A 17,224-nucleotide genomic window follows, 5' to 3' on the forward strand; every position below is an offset into this window, starting at 1 on the left:
AAGTGCAGATAAAATACTCTTTGTTAATGTATCAAAGTCTATCTAATTCTGTCTAAGATTGAGGAAATTCTAGCAAAATGAAATGGGCAAGTGTGTCATGTCACAGAACTTGTCAGTCAAGTTCTCCTTCTCACCCCTGTGAATATTCAAAGAAAGGGTTTATGCTTTAGATTAATGACCTTTACCTACTCAGTTCACCAGGTAATTAAGCAGCGCTTTACTTTCACTTCCATCCTATTCTCATTTTGACCTAGTTGCACTAGTGACCTTGTCCTAGTTCTAACCAATTCACCCAAAGTCACTGCAGACAATGTAAAATAACAGTGAACTGGAAGATTTCCTGTACCATTTCATTAAAAAGTTTTTATATTTCACTTATTTTTGTCCATTTTTTCAATTATACTAGTTCAATAAAATCCCCTTAAGCAAAAAGTGTCCAGGTTTTATTAAAAGTTGAGCAACATCAAAAAAGAATGAAGAATTTAAAAAGCTTTAAATCTATTAAGAAAATGCTGAAAAAAAATGTCATAAGTTGACAGAAGTCCATACCTGACTCTTGTACAACAATGAAAGCTTTATATTGTCTCCAAACATTTCTTGACGAAGGTCATAGGCAGAGACCCTTTCATAACGCTGGTGAAAGCTGAAAAATTGTAGTTTTGTTTTCTGAAAACTTATTAACCATTAAAACTGCTTTTCAATGTTTATTATTTTTAATTATAAAATAATATAAATTGAAAGCTAATGTTGCTCTTTCATGAACTGCTTTTCTCCACTAATATTTTTATTTTCTTAATGTTAACTAGCCTGGCAACCATAGCTAATCAAAAATATAGTATTTTACATAGATTTAAAATATTTTTAAGAAGTCATTAACTCTATTAGTATTTTAGAATTTATACCCATTATGTATTAGAGACCATACTAGTTGGAATATACTCATACTATCAGTAGTGCATAAGAAACTCAGTCTCTACCTTCACTGAGCTTTATAAATATTAGATAAATTATTAAAAGTGTGATGAAGCCTGTTAAAGATGTTGTGGGGCCATATGAAGGACTATCTTTGAAAGTAATTTTAGAGTTTTAATTCAGATATGTTTTTTGAGTTCACTCTGAAATTAAAACCTAATTTTGAAACCCAGTCATTTCTTATCAGTTTGCTCAGAGCAAGCTAGTCTTTTAGTTTTCTCTTTTGGCAAATTTACTTTAGAGCCACCTGATACCAACAATTAAGCTGTTGAAAGTAATACCTAAGGATTGATGCTAAAGCTGAAACTCCAGTACTTTGGCCACCTCATGTGAAGAGTTGACTCATTGGAAAAGACTCTGATGCTGGGAGGGATTGGGGGCAAGAGGAGAAGGGGACGATAGAGGATGAAATGGCTGGATGGCATCACTGACTCGATGGATGTGAGTCTGGGTGAATTCTGGGAGTTGGTGATGGACATGGAGGCCTGGCGTGCTGCGATTCATGGGGTTGCAAAGAGTCAGACATGACTGAGCGACTGAACTGAACTGAACTGAAGAAAAAAAAGAAAACAGAATACAAAATCAAATCTTAGTGTTTGATCATGAAAAAGAGAAATTAAAAATTCACAGATTAATTTGAAAATATCAGTAAAAGTTTGGAAACTTGTGCCTATCTTCAGTTCAGTTCAGTCTCTCAGTCGTGTCCAACTCTTTGCGACCCCATGAATCGCAGCATGCCAGGCCTCCCTGTCCATCACCAGCTCCCGGAGTTCACCCAAACTCTTGTCCATCGAGTCGGTGATGCCATCCAGCCATCTCATCCTCTATCGTCCCCTTCTCCTCCTGCCCCCAAACCCTCCCAGCATCAGAGTCTTTTCCAATCAGTCAACTCTTTGCACCTATCTTAGAACTTTCAAATTTGTTCCTCTGTTTGTAAAACTTATGGCTTTCTTGCAAAAATAGTTGTGTCTTTCTGCCCTACTCAGTTGTAAGCTTTTTGAATGCATAGTGATGGTACCTTTGGGATGGTGCCTGAATCATAGAAAATACGCAGTGAATATTTGTGAATAAGTGAAATAATAAATACATTTTTAAGTAGATTGTTTTATGGATATGGAATAATACTTAGTATGTTCAACTTACATTTTTTTCTGTATTATGAATACTTCTGGAGTCTGTATTTTATCTTCAGTGGCCCACCCTGCCTCTGACATTGAAAGTGTTAGATTTCCAAAGATGACCTTTTGGGTTACCCCAATGTAGTAAAGCGTTTGTCATTACACCTGACTCCCAGCTGTGCTGGCTAAAAGAGGAGCCTGACTTTTGGAAAAGTCTATTTTGCACATGGATACACACATGCATGTGCGCACGCACACACACACACACTTTTAAGAGTTAAGTGCAATGTTTATTATCCATTTATTAAGTGATTGCTGATAATAGGTTAGATCATCAACCTTCCATGTAAGATGTTAATCAGTTATTCAAGTTAGGTTATGAAAACTGGGTAGAAAATGATAACAGATATGAAAAGGGCTATTTGATGAATGGTGAGGGAAAATAACGTGTGCTTATTTGGTCACATTAGAAATTTACTACCTCAAGATAGGTCACTTTAAGATACCGCTTATTGAGGTATGGTGTGCTTGACCTTATCTCAGTTTTTTTTGCTTATCTTCCTACCTGTCAGTAAGACAAACTACAGAGGCACATTGGTTGGTTATTTTCTTTGGTGAGAGGAAGAATATGTTTTTTGAAGTTTCAGATTTATTTAAGGTAGTATTTTTAGGTCTGTATTTTCGGTTTTCCCCTCAATATTTTATATCTTTCGAAATAAAACACAATGACTTAATGATTATAAACATTTATGAAATGACCAGCTGAATAAAATAGCAGGAAACAGCCATAGGAGTCTGGCTACTCTGTGTTCATAACAAATAATAATACTAGGACAATTGAGTTATTTTGAATTTGGAAAACCATGAATTTATCTTTTTTTTGGGGTTTTTTTTTGGCTTTTTTTTAAAATTTTTATTTTATTTTAAACTTTACAATATTGTGTTAATTTTGCCAAGCATGAATTTATCTTGTCTTTTATTTTTTTAATTTAATTTTTATGTCTCTAAGAAGCTATATAGGATAGCCTGAAAGTTCGTCAGATTCACCTAAATAAAAGTCATTTTACAGATGTTGAACTGTGATGCTGTATACCTGAAACTTATATAATAGAAAATAATAGTAGTAAACTTTTAAATTGAATAAGTAAATGAATCTCAGATCTTTTGTAAGGACACACACATTTTGTCAGTAATACTTATTGCTGATATCAAATATTTCTGATACTATGATTTATAAAACAGTTTATATTAACCCATTTAATCATAGTTAATATCCATTTTCTCACAGAGGAACTTAAAGATCTGTAATATGCCCAAGGTAAATGGCAGAAATAGAGATCCAGATCCAGGTCTTCTGGTTGGATTTTTCTCTATACTTCTGAGGACCATAAGTAAATGAATTTTGATTAAAAAATAAGATACACATTTCAGAATGAGTTCAAGTCATCATATTCCTCATATATAACACTATTGCATAATACATTAGGGATGTAGCTAACTGTGAGACATGGCCTCTAGTTGTTGGGTGTTCATAATCTATTTGAGAAAGAGGAAATATACATAAAAAGAATAACAGTACAAGATCATATGTGTAAAATGAGTGGTTCAAACTATAACCGTATAGAGTAGGGGAGATTGCTGTGGATTTAAACTATTAAAACTAGGAGTGACTGAAATGGCTGAAATGAGCTGTGCTCGAAGGGAACACATAGTTGAGCCAATAGAAGATAGGAGGACATTGAAGACAAGGAAAGTAAGGAACGAAAAAGGAAGGTGGAGGAGCCCTAGAGGCCTTGGAATTCTTTAGCAGAAGATTGTGGGAGGTATGGTCAGAGAGGAAGGTGAGGGTTTCATTGTAGAGAGATTTGAATGCAGGACTAGGATCTTAGGATTTTATTTTGTAGGTGATGTGAAACCACTCAAAGTTTTTTGTTTGAACATGGCATATTGAAAATAGCACATTTTTTTTTTTTTTTTCATGGTCAAAGGACCTAAAGATCAGAGCCTCCTTCATTCAATAATTTAAGAGCTAAGTAGTCATTGTCATGACTAACATGCCTCAGGACATTAATTTTGAGGGGAGGAGGTGGGTTCAGGGGCTCTAGAGAGATGTATATGTTTGGAGGGGGACAGGAATCTCTGGTGGCAGTCTCCATTAGAGTTCCATAGATATGTGAAGTAATGCATATTAGGAAGAAGGGGGAAAATGTCCATAGTTATGAGATAATATTGAATTCCTAATAAAATGAATTATAAACCTAAAAAATTATTTTTAAAACATTGAGATTTAGATGTTTAACCATCAAAGACGTAACACATTATTGACCCAGGGATTTTTGTAGAAACTAACACCTGTGACCAGCTGTATGTTATGTGGGTGAATATTGAAACACCTCCCAGTCAATAATGTTCGGGTGACAAAAGACATATTAATATGTCTCTGGTCAGTAATAGACATTTACCAGGTAGTTTAACTCGTGGGGCTTAGGCAGTTTAACCAACAGTGCCATTTTATTTTGCCCTTGAGAGTACCCAGGATGGCCAACTCCAAGGCATTCTCATGTCTGAACTGCTGCTGCCAAGATCCTGCAGTTCTTCTGTCAGACAAGAAGAAGTGTGGCTTTCTGTGGAGCCACCTTTCACAATAACCAAGCTTGTATAAAGATTCCTCATTTTCTAGATGCAGTGAACCCAATTAGAACTTGAAATTCATCCCACAGCTCTCCTACTCACTATTTCAGCCATAATAAGTTAATTGGCAATAGTTTTTTTTTTTTTTCCTTCTTTATTTCCTTGAAATAGTGAAAGACACATTGTTGTGACAAAGAAACTGATGATAATATTAAAAAACTGAAAATTCTGGGTGTGGAATCTCAGGAAAAACAAAACAAAACTCTTCAGTCAATATCAAATTCAATATTCTTCTGCCTGGATTTGGAAGCTTGCAAATTTATTGAGCGTATCTCTGTATCTTTTTTTTCATCCAATCCTTCCCTGCATCCTATACTTAACCAATCTCGTTTCCTGCATTTTTTTCTCTCATGAACATTCCTCTGTATAGGCCAGATTTCTTCTCATTTCCCTTTTAACATTTGTCATGCTTTCCAACTCTATTCAGATTCTTCCTCACAGCTAAAATGAGTATGTATTAAGTAAACTTCATGTAAATTGATTTTTTCCCTTAAAAATGGGATGTAAAACTTGTAAGTGAAGACTTTGTCACCCTTAAAATATGTAAAGTTATAAATAATATGGGCTTCCCAGGTGGCGCACTGGTAAAGAATCCACCTGCCAATGCAGGAGACTCAAGAGACTTAGGTTCAATCCTTGGGTCAGGAAGATCTGCTGGATAAGGAAATGGCAACTACTCCAGTATTCTTGCCTGGAAAATTCCGTGGACAGAGGAGCTTGGCAGGCTACAGCCCATGAGCTCCCAAAGAGTCCAACATGACTGAGCACAATGAGCATGAATAATATAGACATTTTGGAGGCTCCATAAAGTTTGACTTTGTGTGGATGTGGTTCAGACACCTTCTGCTGTATGTAAAACAGCTTTGCTTGTTTTGAGACCCAGAATCAATGTTCAAGGCATCTGGGGTCAGAATAAAGTATCCAGCCTTGAGACCAAATGAAATGTGAGGACCAAACATAAGCACAAGTAGTGGATAGAGGTGGGATGGTTCAAATTTGAGGAATGCTTGAAATGATCAATTAATAATATGTAGGTACCAGAGATTGGAGTAGCACCTCTTTTCTTCTGGTTTCTGAAATTGCAGGGTGAAGAGGAAAGGACAGGATGGAAATTTTTCCTTTTAAAAGTCTATATAATTATTATCAAAACTTCATTTAAAGCCATATATAAATTAAGGGAATCTATTACAGTATGATTTGCTATTACATTTATATAGTAAGGGCTTCCCTGATGGCTCAGTGGTAAAGAATTCACCTGCAATGCAGGAGACACGGGTTCCTGCATTCCTGGGTCAGGAAGATCCCCTGGAGGAGGAAATGGCAAGTCACTTCAGTATTCTTGCCTGGAAAATTCCATGGACTGAGCACACACTCATGTATGTAATAAACTGAAGGGAAAGCTGTTTCTCATGGTGCAAAAACAAACCAAAAGAAGGATACATTTGATTTAACCAGTAAATAAGTTTATATGGTAGCCCTTTTTCCTTACGGCAGTGTTACAGTGATCTACATTGTAATTGTGAAGAGAAATGTATAAAAATGGAGCAGTGAACTGAGCTAAAACTCTTGGTTATACAGAACTCAAGTTCTTTGCGATACATCATAGTCGTCACCAAGAAGTTTAAACTGTAGAAATAATGATAGTAAATTATCAGATTAGGTTTTCTCACATATACAGTTGGCAACTAAATATTTACTACCAAATATAAAATAATTCATTAACCTGCTCTATAAGCTTGAAGAAGCCCCAGCTGTATGTCCTTGAAGGTGTCCCAGTCACCCACTCATATCAAACCTTCACTTTTGACCAATATAAAGATTCCTGAGGTAGGAATGGCCGGTTTTCTTGGCATCAGACGACTATAATCGTCCATAAGTCACAACTAGACAGAAAACTACTTGAAGATTCAGGACAGTACATCATCTCTAAGAATAAACAACCCTCATTAAATTCTCATAACCTGTCCACAAAATGGAGGGGAGTATCTCTAAAATGCTTTAGCCAATCTGTGTATCTAAAATGCCTCTAATTTTACTCATGAGAGCTCATATGCAGTATTCATCATGCTTGTTTTCATGCCTTGTTTTCACCAATAGATACACATTTTTGTCATCAGTTATTGACATGCAGATAACAAAGGTGCCTCTAGTAGCCTCCTCAAGTATATGGACTTTATTATTAGAATCCCACAAAATTGTTCCTGGTCTGTGATTCTTGCATAGATGCAACACTCTTACTAATACACGCCTTTAATCACATTGCATTTTAAAGTAAATTATTGGCATTATAAAAATAATATAACCATTCGACATATAAAATACGCTGTTGAGTGCCAAAGTGTAAGTTGTTATCTGGAGTTTTGGAATTAATGGCAGAACTTTTATGTAACTTTATTTTTTAAAAATTCACCTTACGTTTTAATTTAAACTTAACATTCTTTCCTCATAAATGTCCAACATGTAATTAAAGGAAATCTTTCTCCATTTTACAAGTCTATCTACAGTTGAAACATCCTCTAACTCTGACACTTTTGCTAGTTTTATTCATGGACAAGATTGTACTTTGTTGATTGCTTACGCAGTTGATTAAACCCTGTATGAGAGCTGACTGGGTAGGAAACCAGAATTATCTTCCTTAGTCACCTCATAGCTTTATAAGAATAAAGGAATCATTCAGCTGGAATATGTTCAGAGAAATATCTGTTTTTTAAATTTATATTTCTTTACTCCCAATACATTTTAATAAAACAATGTATAAGAAATCAACTATAACTTATGTGTCTTTAAGCAGCTTTGGAAAGTAAAATATGCTTTGATGGGCATATTTTCTCAAGAAATTTCTACCCACCAGGCAGAAATATTTTTTGATTGTCATAATGATAAAATATAAAAACAAAAGCTGTGTGATTTGGGCAAGTGTCTTAACTTCTCTAAATTCTTGGTTTCCTCCTAAGTAAAATGAAGTTCACAGATTTAAAGATTAATAAGATAATATTTTAAAAACCCATAGTAATGTGTCCAGCACTGCATTCTCAAAACTGGTAGTTATATCCAGGAAAAAAAATTAAAAAAAAAAAAAAAACATTTCTAGAGAGGGATCAGTAGTGTCCGAGTGATGTCAGGCCACTCAGAGAAGCTTGGACAACATAGAATGAGAACCTAAAATGCAGCATTTTCTAGAATGTGACATATGTGCGCCTGAACAACTATTCACTCTGCAAACTAACACACTAAAATTAATAGAGCTTTTGGAAGAAAAAGTTAAGGTTTGGACAGAGCACTTAAAATCTGTGTAGTTTTACATTCTTGTTGTTAGTTCTCTAGTTATAATCCTAATAAAAATATTAACAGTTAGTAGATCTTTAACCTTTTCACCAAACGTCACAGTCACCTAAACCTTTGCATCATCACTGCTGCTGCTGCTAAGTCACTTCAGTCGTGTCCCACTCTGTGCAACCCCACAGACGGCAGCCCACCAGGCTCCCCTGTCCCTGGGATTCTCCAGGCAAGAACACTGGAGTGAAGTGCCATTTCCTCCTCCAATGCATGAAGTGAAAAGTGAAAGTGAAGTTGCTCAGTCGTTTCCGACTCGTAGCGATCCCATGGACTGCAGCCTACCAGTCTCCTCCGTCCATGGGATTTTCCAGGCAGGAGTACTGGAGTGGGGTGCCATTGCCTTCTCCGTGCGTCATCACAGTTCCACAGTTCCTCTTAAATGAAAGAGATGGGAATTACTGAACACATTTGATTACGCTAGTTTCTTCAAAAAGTTAAATGTCTGAGTAGAGATACAGGGAGAAATGTCTTCACAGATTCTTCAGTTCTAATTGCATCTTTGCAGAGAGCTTAACTTTTGAAAAGTGTAGGGTTCTTGATTTCACTAAACCAGCCCCTTTTGTAGTGCTAAAGTGATGGACTTGTATAGGATTTTTAGCCCTCATTTCTACTTCTTAAGGCTTTTATACATTGCTAAGTTTTTCTTTTTCATTGGGATGGAAGCTTGCTCCTGATCACTTTAAAACATTAACAAGCTGGGAAAAAAATCATATGAACCAATAGGACAATCCAAAGTCCAAATTATGTTGATATTGTTCATTATTTACCAATAACAAAGGAGCTCTTTTATTTTACAGAAAAATGTGTGATAGCAGAATATACTATGTATTGAGTGAAAGAATATTTTGAATTCCCCTTAAGCTCTTTGCATTTAAGTTGTTAATAGAAAAAAAAGGAATATAAATCAAGCATATTTCTTTTGTTGCTTCTATTTCATGTGTATCAAATATTTTTTAGGGTAATTTAGTGGGTTAGCCGCGTTAGCAATATGTTAGTACTTTCTTCCATTTTTCTTGTATTTATTCCCTACAGTTGACTGAGAAGTTTATGAAAATTATCTCTAGATCACTAATGGAAGTCCCCATTCCTGCTGATAACTGTTGTTTTCCTATCAGTTTGATTCATTATCCCTATAGCAGTATCTCCCCCCAACCTCTTTAGATGTGCCTCTAATTCACTTTTATTTATGCATTTCAGAAGTTGTTGTTCAAGATAGGCAAAGACCATTTTGATCAAGTTGTTCCATATATACAATATATTTTAGGTTTTATATTGGTATTGAAATATTACATACTACTCATTTCATCAAATTGAATAATCTTTTTTATTTATTTTTAATTGAAGAATGATTGCTTTACAATATTGTGTTGGTTTCTGCTATACCTCAACATGAATCAGCCATAGGTATACCTGTGTTCCCTCCCTCTTTAACCTCCCTTCTGCCTCCCACTGCATCCTACCCCTCTAGGTTGTTACAGAGCTCCAATTTGAGTTACCTGAGTCACACAGAAAATTCCCATTGGTTCTCTGTTTTACATATGATAGTGTATCTGTTTCCATGTTACTCTCTCCATTCATCCCACCCTGTCCTTCCTCTCCCCACCTGTGTGTCCATAAGTCTGTTCTCTATGTCTACGTCTCCATTGCTACCCTGCAAATAGGTTCATCAGTAACATCTTTCTAGATTCCATATATATGTGTTAATATATGATGCTTATTTTTATCTTTCTGACTTTTACTTCACTGTGTATAATAGGTTCTAGGTTCATGCACCCTGTTACAACTGACTCAAATGTGTTCCTTTTTATGACCGAGTAATATTGCATTGTATACATGTACCAAAGCTTCTTTAACCATTCCTCTTTTGATAGGCATCTAGGTTGCTTCCATGTCCTAGCTATTGTAAATAGTGCTGAAGTGAACATTAGGGTACATGTGTCTTCTTCACTTTTCGTTTCCTCAGGGTATATGCCTAGTAGTGGGATTGCTGGGTCATGTGGTAGTTTTATTCCTAGTTTTTTAAGAAATCCTCATATTGTCTTCCATAGTGGCTGTATCAATTTACATTCCCACCAACAGTGCAAGAAGTTTCCTTTTTGCCCACACCCTCCTTAGCATTTATTGTTTGTAGATTTTTTTGATGATGGCCATTCTGACCAGCGTGAGGTGATATCTCATTCTAGTTTTCATTTTCATTTCTGTAATAATGAGCAATGTTGAACATCTTTCCAGCATCTTTTCATGTGTTTGTTAGCCATCTGTTTGTCTTCTTTGGAGAAATTTCTGTTTAGGTCTTTTGCCCACTCTTTGATTGGGTTGTTTGTTTTCCGGGTATTGAGTTGTTTGAGCTGCTTGTATATTTTGGAAGTTAATCCTTTGTCAGTTGTTTCATTTGCTATTATTTTCTTCCATTCTAAGGGGTGTCTTTTCACCTTGTTTATAGTTTCCTTTGCTGTGCAAAAGCTTTTAAATTTAATTAGATCCCACTTGTTTATTTTTGTTTTTATTTCCATTACTCTAAGAGGTGTGTCATAGAGGATCTCACTATGATTTACTTCAGAGAGTGGTTCTGCCTGTGTATTCCTCTAAGAGTTTTATAGTTTCTGGTCTTACATTTAGGTTTTTAATCTATTTTGAATTTATCTTTGTGTATGGTGTTCGGAAGTGTTCTAATTTCATTCTTTACATGTAGCTGTCCAGTTCTCCCAGTACCACTTATTGAAGAGACTGTCTTTTCCCTATTTGTATGTTCTTTGTCAAAGATAAGAAATCTGAATAAATTTATAAAAATAGTTTTGCTCTATTTTAATTGTGTCACTTTATATAGGTACTAAAGCTGCAAATTAATACTGTACTCAAAAAGTATGCATAATTTTTATGTGATTTTATTTTAGCTACTGTAAGAAGAGATGATTCCAGTATTTCAAGTCCTGATATCCCTGATATTGCACCAAGTAGAAAGAGGAGGCAACGGATGCAAAAAAATCTGGGGACAGAACCTAAAGTGGCCTCTCAGGAGCAGCAGCTTCAAGAAAAGGAAAAGTAAGTCATCTTATTCTTTGCTAAGTAGTGAAGTGACATTAAAAGAATCTACATAGTCTTCAAATTATCTTTTTATTTCTGAACTTACTTCAGGCTATTTTTTAGAACAAAAATAATGATTTTGGAGATTGTAAAGTGTTTAGATCAATACATTTTCCCTGGTATTTAGTTAATTCCTATTAATATTTAGAGCAGATGTGCTAAAAAATATAGCAAATTTTTTTCTTGTGGTTTCTATGGATTAATTAGAAGTGGCATGCTTAGTCATTCATTCATGTCTGACTCTTGGCAACCCCATGGACTGCAGCCCGCCAGGCTCCTCTGTCCAAGGGGATTCTCCAGGCGAAAATACTGGAGTGGGTTGCCATGCCCTTCTGTAGGAGAAATGGCATGTAGGGTACTAAAAAATATTAAAATCCAGCTTGTGTTCACTAAAGTATTTTGATCTAATGTACTGCTCTGAAGAGACTCATAGAACATTCAACTTAGCCACTTGATTTCATTCTTCTTGATATTTTTTCAAGTAAAATGTCTCTCTGTAGTCATCTACTTATTTCTCTTAGATTTTGGAATTATACACTGAATTTGTGCTGTTTTTCACTTTTTGGTTCAGACTGTCCTCCTTCAGTAAACATCCCAAATTGGTTGTCATGAGTTGAGATGTTAGAATAATGAACATTTCATTGAGGCAAAAAGTCTGCATCAAACAGATTTGCGAAACATTGCCCTCACAAAATTTTTGTTTGGGAAATGTAATGATTTTTATGAAGAATATGTTATTACATATACTGGGTTTATTATTTTTAAATTATTTCTTATGCAGTTTAAATTTTTCTCAGTTTTTATTTTGAATATGGCAAATAGAGTCTACATGAATAAAAATTGTTGAAGTCCTCAAGAACTTTTGAAAGTGTAAAGGTACCCTGAGAGCATGAAGTTTAGAATTCTGATATGGACAAAGAGGATGCCAAGACAGGCACAGTCTATACCTTGAGGAGACTGAGCCTGACAGGAGAGAGGTTTCAAATTTCTTGATAAAAGTATCCATTGTACAGTTAGTGGTGGTATTGTTTTGTTTGTCTATTTATCATTGGGTTTTGTGTTTATGGTCGCATTACCATGGCATAATGAACCCTTATATCTGACTAAACTTAGCTGGGAAGCCTGACTTCATTACTTGCTTTCAATTTTAAGCATCTGCTGGATTTCAAACATTTATTGTCAGACTGTCACAATGATATTTCCTCTATATCTCCTGCAGTAGCTTCTCAGTAGATTTTGCATTCGTTGTATGACTTCCACATGATTTCACATCGTCTAAGGAAATGCAAAGTAGATACAGTTTTTTGTTGAGAATAAATAATTTTGACTATGACTTGCCCACACTCATTGATTCATCCATTCGTCTATCTTTCTTTTATGTTTACATGCTGAGCAAACTAGATATAGCCCCTGATGTCATAAAGCTTAGTCTACGTGAGAGAAAACAAGCATTATTCATAGATATGAGGAGTACAGTAGTGGAGTAGAGAGCAGAGATTTAGGCAGAGAAAGCAGCCTGTGAGCATGTACATAAGGGGGACTGTGTGAAGGTTGTGGGAATGGAGGCGGCACAGAACGGAGGGAGTACAGTGAGGCGGAGGCTCCTCAGAGGCCAGTCCAAGCTGGGCTGTGTGGAACCTTCTTAGAAATTAAGCTTTTTCTCATATATATGATAGCATTTCTATTTTGCACGTCACAGAGGACTTTTCTTCTTGGGTTCTCTTGCTTTTTGAGTTATTGAAATATTAGATTCACTAGATATCTGTGATATTTCAGTTGTTATAGTGTCTTCTCACATATAGTCATTTAAACTTATATAAAGCCATTATATTTCATTTCATTTTCATTTTTTAGCTGTGCTTTCAAACTGCTAAATGTTGTACAGTTTTGGATTCCCAATAATAAAACTCATTCTTTTGAAACACAGGAAACTAGAAAATTGAAAACATACTGAAACTTACGTAGAGTACTCACAGGGATAATAGTTTAATTTGGCATGTGTTAGCAGTCCTGAGGTGCAGAATTGTACTGACATTTTGCCTTTTTTTTTTTCCCTTTGGTAAATATACATTTTTTTTTTCAGGAATAATTTTAGATCTTTTGATGATTTCCTGTTTTTAACAAGACTCTGAAATCCTTGAGTCTGGTATATATTGATAAATATTCATTAAAAATTCGAGTGTGACTAATCCAGTCAATATGATTTTACTTGGGGAACCCTCATCCTGTTCTGTCGAATAGCATCAACACTAAGAGTTATTATTATTCAGTATAACCATCTGCTGTACACTCCTTGCTATTTACTCTCTTACATCACTTGAAATTATGATTTGTAGAGTTGTTTGGTATGTCCTTTTAATTTTACACATTAAACAAAATGAACCAGCTAGCAAAGACTATAGAGACTGTTAAATTATTTTCATCCTTATACATACTGTATTAATATCATTAGATAAAATTCTGAGTATAAATAAAAACATGGCAAAATTATTTTCTATAAATATACAATGGCACAGTATGTATATAAATTAACACTATATTCACTTAGCTTAAATTATTAATGCTTTTTCATGTAATAACAAAGAATTTTCATTTCAGGTTTTTCTAAATTTAGGAGCTCTTATTTTTTCAACATCCTGAAAAATCTAATATAATAAAAGTCTACTAATGCCATTGTGTTGGTATGACATGAAATCACTGTGACTAGGTGGACTAGTTGTGTTATTTTAACAAAATGAATGACCCAGTCGTTATTCACTTGTTTGTCTAAATTGAGTCAGTGTCCCAGTCTTACTGAAATAAGCAGTCAGTTAACAAAATTAGCCAACTAACAAAATGCTCAGCCCAAATGATTTAATCAACACTTTACTGTCTGTAACTTCAACTATTTCAGCCCATTTCTTCCCACCTAGAAATTATGCTTTACCTTCTAATAGCTGCTCTGTTTCTTATCTCTATAGATTCTCTTTATCAAAAGCTACTTTTAAGAGATACTGAAATTAGTATCTGAACAAGAGACCTATAAATGAAAACTTTGTCTCAGAGTCAGGGCTCCAGATCCTGGAAGAGGTGGCTAAGAAGAGAGCCAAACCCAAGTTACAGCCAAATAAGTTTGTGCTAGAGACCAAGACAAGGAGTTAAACACCAGGCTACACCATACAGACCTAGTTACCAGAACCTGGATATGAAGTTCTTAATAGAGCAGGATTATTGCAAATCTCAAGCAACTCTAACTTAACTTTGAGCTCTTCCTTAAATGACCCTTGACTAAAAAAAAGCATTAGCTTCTGTGGTCAAAAGAGCTGCTAAATATATAGGTAAGAACAAAATGCCTCTCACTCTGAGATTTGGATAAGTGAGGAAAGAAAGTCAGATGTTTATTGAAGTTAAATGATACTGAGTACAGAAGTTATTCTTTATGATATCATTTACAGACTTCATTCTATATAATTATATAAGTGAAAGTGAAGTCACTCAGTCATGTCTGACTCTTTGTGACCCCATGGACTGTAGCCCACCAGGCACAAAGGCTTTCATATTCAAATAAGTTTAAAAATTGCTGCACACCATATCACAACAAACTTGGAAAATTCTTCAAGATATGGGAATACCAGACCACCTTCCCTGCCTCCTGAGAAATCTGTATGCAGGTCAAGAAGCAACAGTTAGAACCAAATGTGGAACAACAGACTGGTTCCAAATTGGGAAAGGAGTACGTCAAGGCTGTATATTGTCACCCTGCTTATTTAACTTATATGCAGAGTACATCATACGAAATGCCGGGCTGGATGAAGCACAAGCTGGATTCAAGATTGCCGGGGGATATATAAATAACCTCAGATATGCAGATGACACCACACTTATGGCAGAAACCAAAGAAGAACTAAAGAGACTCTTGATGAAAGTGAAAGAGGAGAGTGAAAAAGTTGGCTTAAGACTTAACATTCAGAAAACTAAGATCATGGCATCTGGTCCCATCACTTCATGGCAAATAGACGAGGAAACAGTGGAAACAGTGAGAGACTTTATTTTGGGGGGCTCCAAAATCACTGCAGATGGTGACTGCAGCCATGAAATGTAAAGATGCTTGCTCCTTGGAAGAAAAGCTATGACCAACCTAGACAGCATATTAAAACCCTAACCTTTGCCAACAAAGGTCTGTCTAGTCAAAGCTGTGGTTTTTCCAGTAGTCATGTGTGGATGTGATAGTTGGACTATAAAGAAAGCTGAGTGCCGAAGAATTGATGCTTTTGAACTATGGTATTGGAGAAGATGCTTGTGATTTTCTTGGACTGCAAGGAGATCAACCAGGCAATCCTGAAGGAAATCAGTCCTGAATATTCATTGGAAGGACTGATGCTGAAGTTTCAGCTCCAATACTGTGGCCACCTGATGTGAAGAACTGACTCACTGGAAAAGGCCCTGATTCTGGGAAAGATTGAAGGTGGGAGAAGAAGGGGACGACAGAGGATGAGATGGTTGGATGGCATCACTGACTCGATAGACATGAGTCTGAGCAAGCTCCAGAAGTTGGTGATGGACAGGGAAGCGTGGCATGCTGCAGGTCATGGGGTTGCAGAGAGTCGGTTACAACCAAGTGACTGAACTGAACCAATATAGCTCCCATGCTCCATTATGCTCCAACCTCTAAAACTTTATAGTTTATATATTAATGAAGATTTATATACTAAAGGATCTAAAACATCCATAGTAAATTATTCATTTGACTTGTTTAATCATTGTTCAAAAGTACTTGATGCATAGCACCCTCATGCAGTCCACCTCCCTCTCTCCCAAAAAGGGCTTAGTGACAGTCCAAGGGATAGCATTATTTTGGGCCATAGTTTGGGATATAAACTCTGAAAATTCTCAAACATCAGTGATTTTAAATATATAAGAAACTTCCAACCTTAATTAGAGTTTTAGGCATTAAATTTATCTCAAGAATGAAATTTTAGTTTGTATATTGGACCTTCTTCCCCACCTCCCGATCTTCCCATAAATCTACTACTTGTCCAACTGTTTGATCATCTAGGAGCAGCAGGGTTATTTTCTAAGAGAATTTTAGTGGTTGGAACAAATTTGTACACCTCTAAAGGAAGGAGTTGGAGAAGGCGATGGCATCCCAGTCCAGTACTCTTGCCTGGCAAATCCCATGGACAGAGGAGCCTGGTGGGCTGCAGTCCATGGGGTCGACACGACTGAGCGACTTCACTTTCACTTTTCACTTTCATGAATTGGAGAAGGAAATGGCAACCCACTCCAGTGTTCTTGCCTAGAGAATCCCAGGGACGGGGGAGTCTGGTGGGCTGCCGTCTCTGTGGTCGCACAGAGTTGGACACAACTGAAGCGACGCAGCAGCAGCAGCAGCAGCAAAGGAAGGAGTTCAACATTCTCAACTGCAATATAAAACCATTAAAATAGTTTGGGCCAAAAGTATAAAAGAATACTTGTATAGTCTTTAGATAATTTTATATACTCTTTATTCCTGTATAACAGCAAGTAAAAATATATATGTTCACATATCTCAGGTATGATTTTGTCTTCTTTGTGATGGATGTCTTCTGAAAACACAGAATTCGAAAACATTCTTCCAAACAACCTTAAACATATTGGTAATTTGTAACTTTTCACAGATGTTGCTTCTTGAACTATAAGGAAGAAGTTTTAACTGTGTGTTCTGAATCAGCCTTTCAGCAGTCCCATTTAGTAGTTGTGTAGCTGCAATATTTTAGGTGATGGGTGGGTTGTAAATCACATGTGTGTGTGCACATTCATGGCAAACACATGCACACCCCTAGGTTAAGTTCATAATTTAATTATCCATGGTTGCACGATGTTACCATAGTCCGTGTGGCTACACAGAGCAGGAAACGATGCAGCACATCTTAGCAGGTATTTCCTCACTTCTTTGGAGTGGAATGTGGTGTGCATCGCCACCGCTGATACGCTTTATATAGGATACAGTCTTCTACTCAAAGAAGCTCAGTTCTTGCCTTTTAAACTAGAAGCTAACAGCATCA

General features: G+C 36.0%; 1 protein-coding gene across 11 annotated transcripts in view; it reads left to right on the plus strand.

The window, feature by feature from the left end:
* Nucleotides 1-17,224, plus strand: part of XRCC4 (X-ray repair cross complementing 4) — a 304,423-nt gene that overhangs the window by 187,359 nt on the left and 99,840 nt on the right. For all 11 annotated transcript variants that reach the window (XM_055563215.1, XM_055563240.1, XM_055563263.1 and 8 more), the window contains one exon: nt 11,012-11,159. In XM_055563215.1, coding sequence (XP_055419190.1) covers nt 11,012-11,159 — 148 coding nt within the window. The remainder of the gene's footprint in view (nt 1-11,011; nt 11,160-17,224) is intronic.

The sequence above is a fragment of the Bubalus kerabau genome, chromosome 1 (assembly GCF_029407905.1).
Source record: "Bubalus kerabau isolate K-KA32 ecotype Philippines breed swamp buffalo chromosome 1, PCC_UOA_SB_1v2, whole genome shotgun sequence".
In the NCBI taxonomy this organism is placed as follows: Eukaryota; Metazoa; Chordata; class Mammalia; order Artiodactyla; family Bovidae; genus Bubalus; species Bubalus kerabau.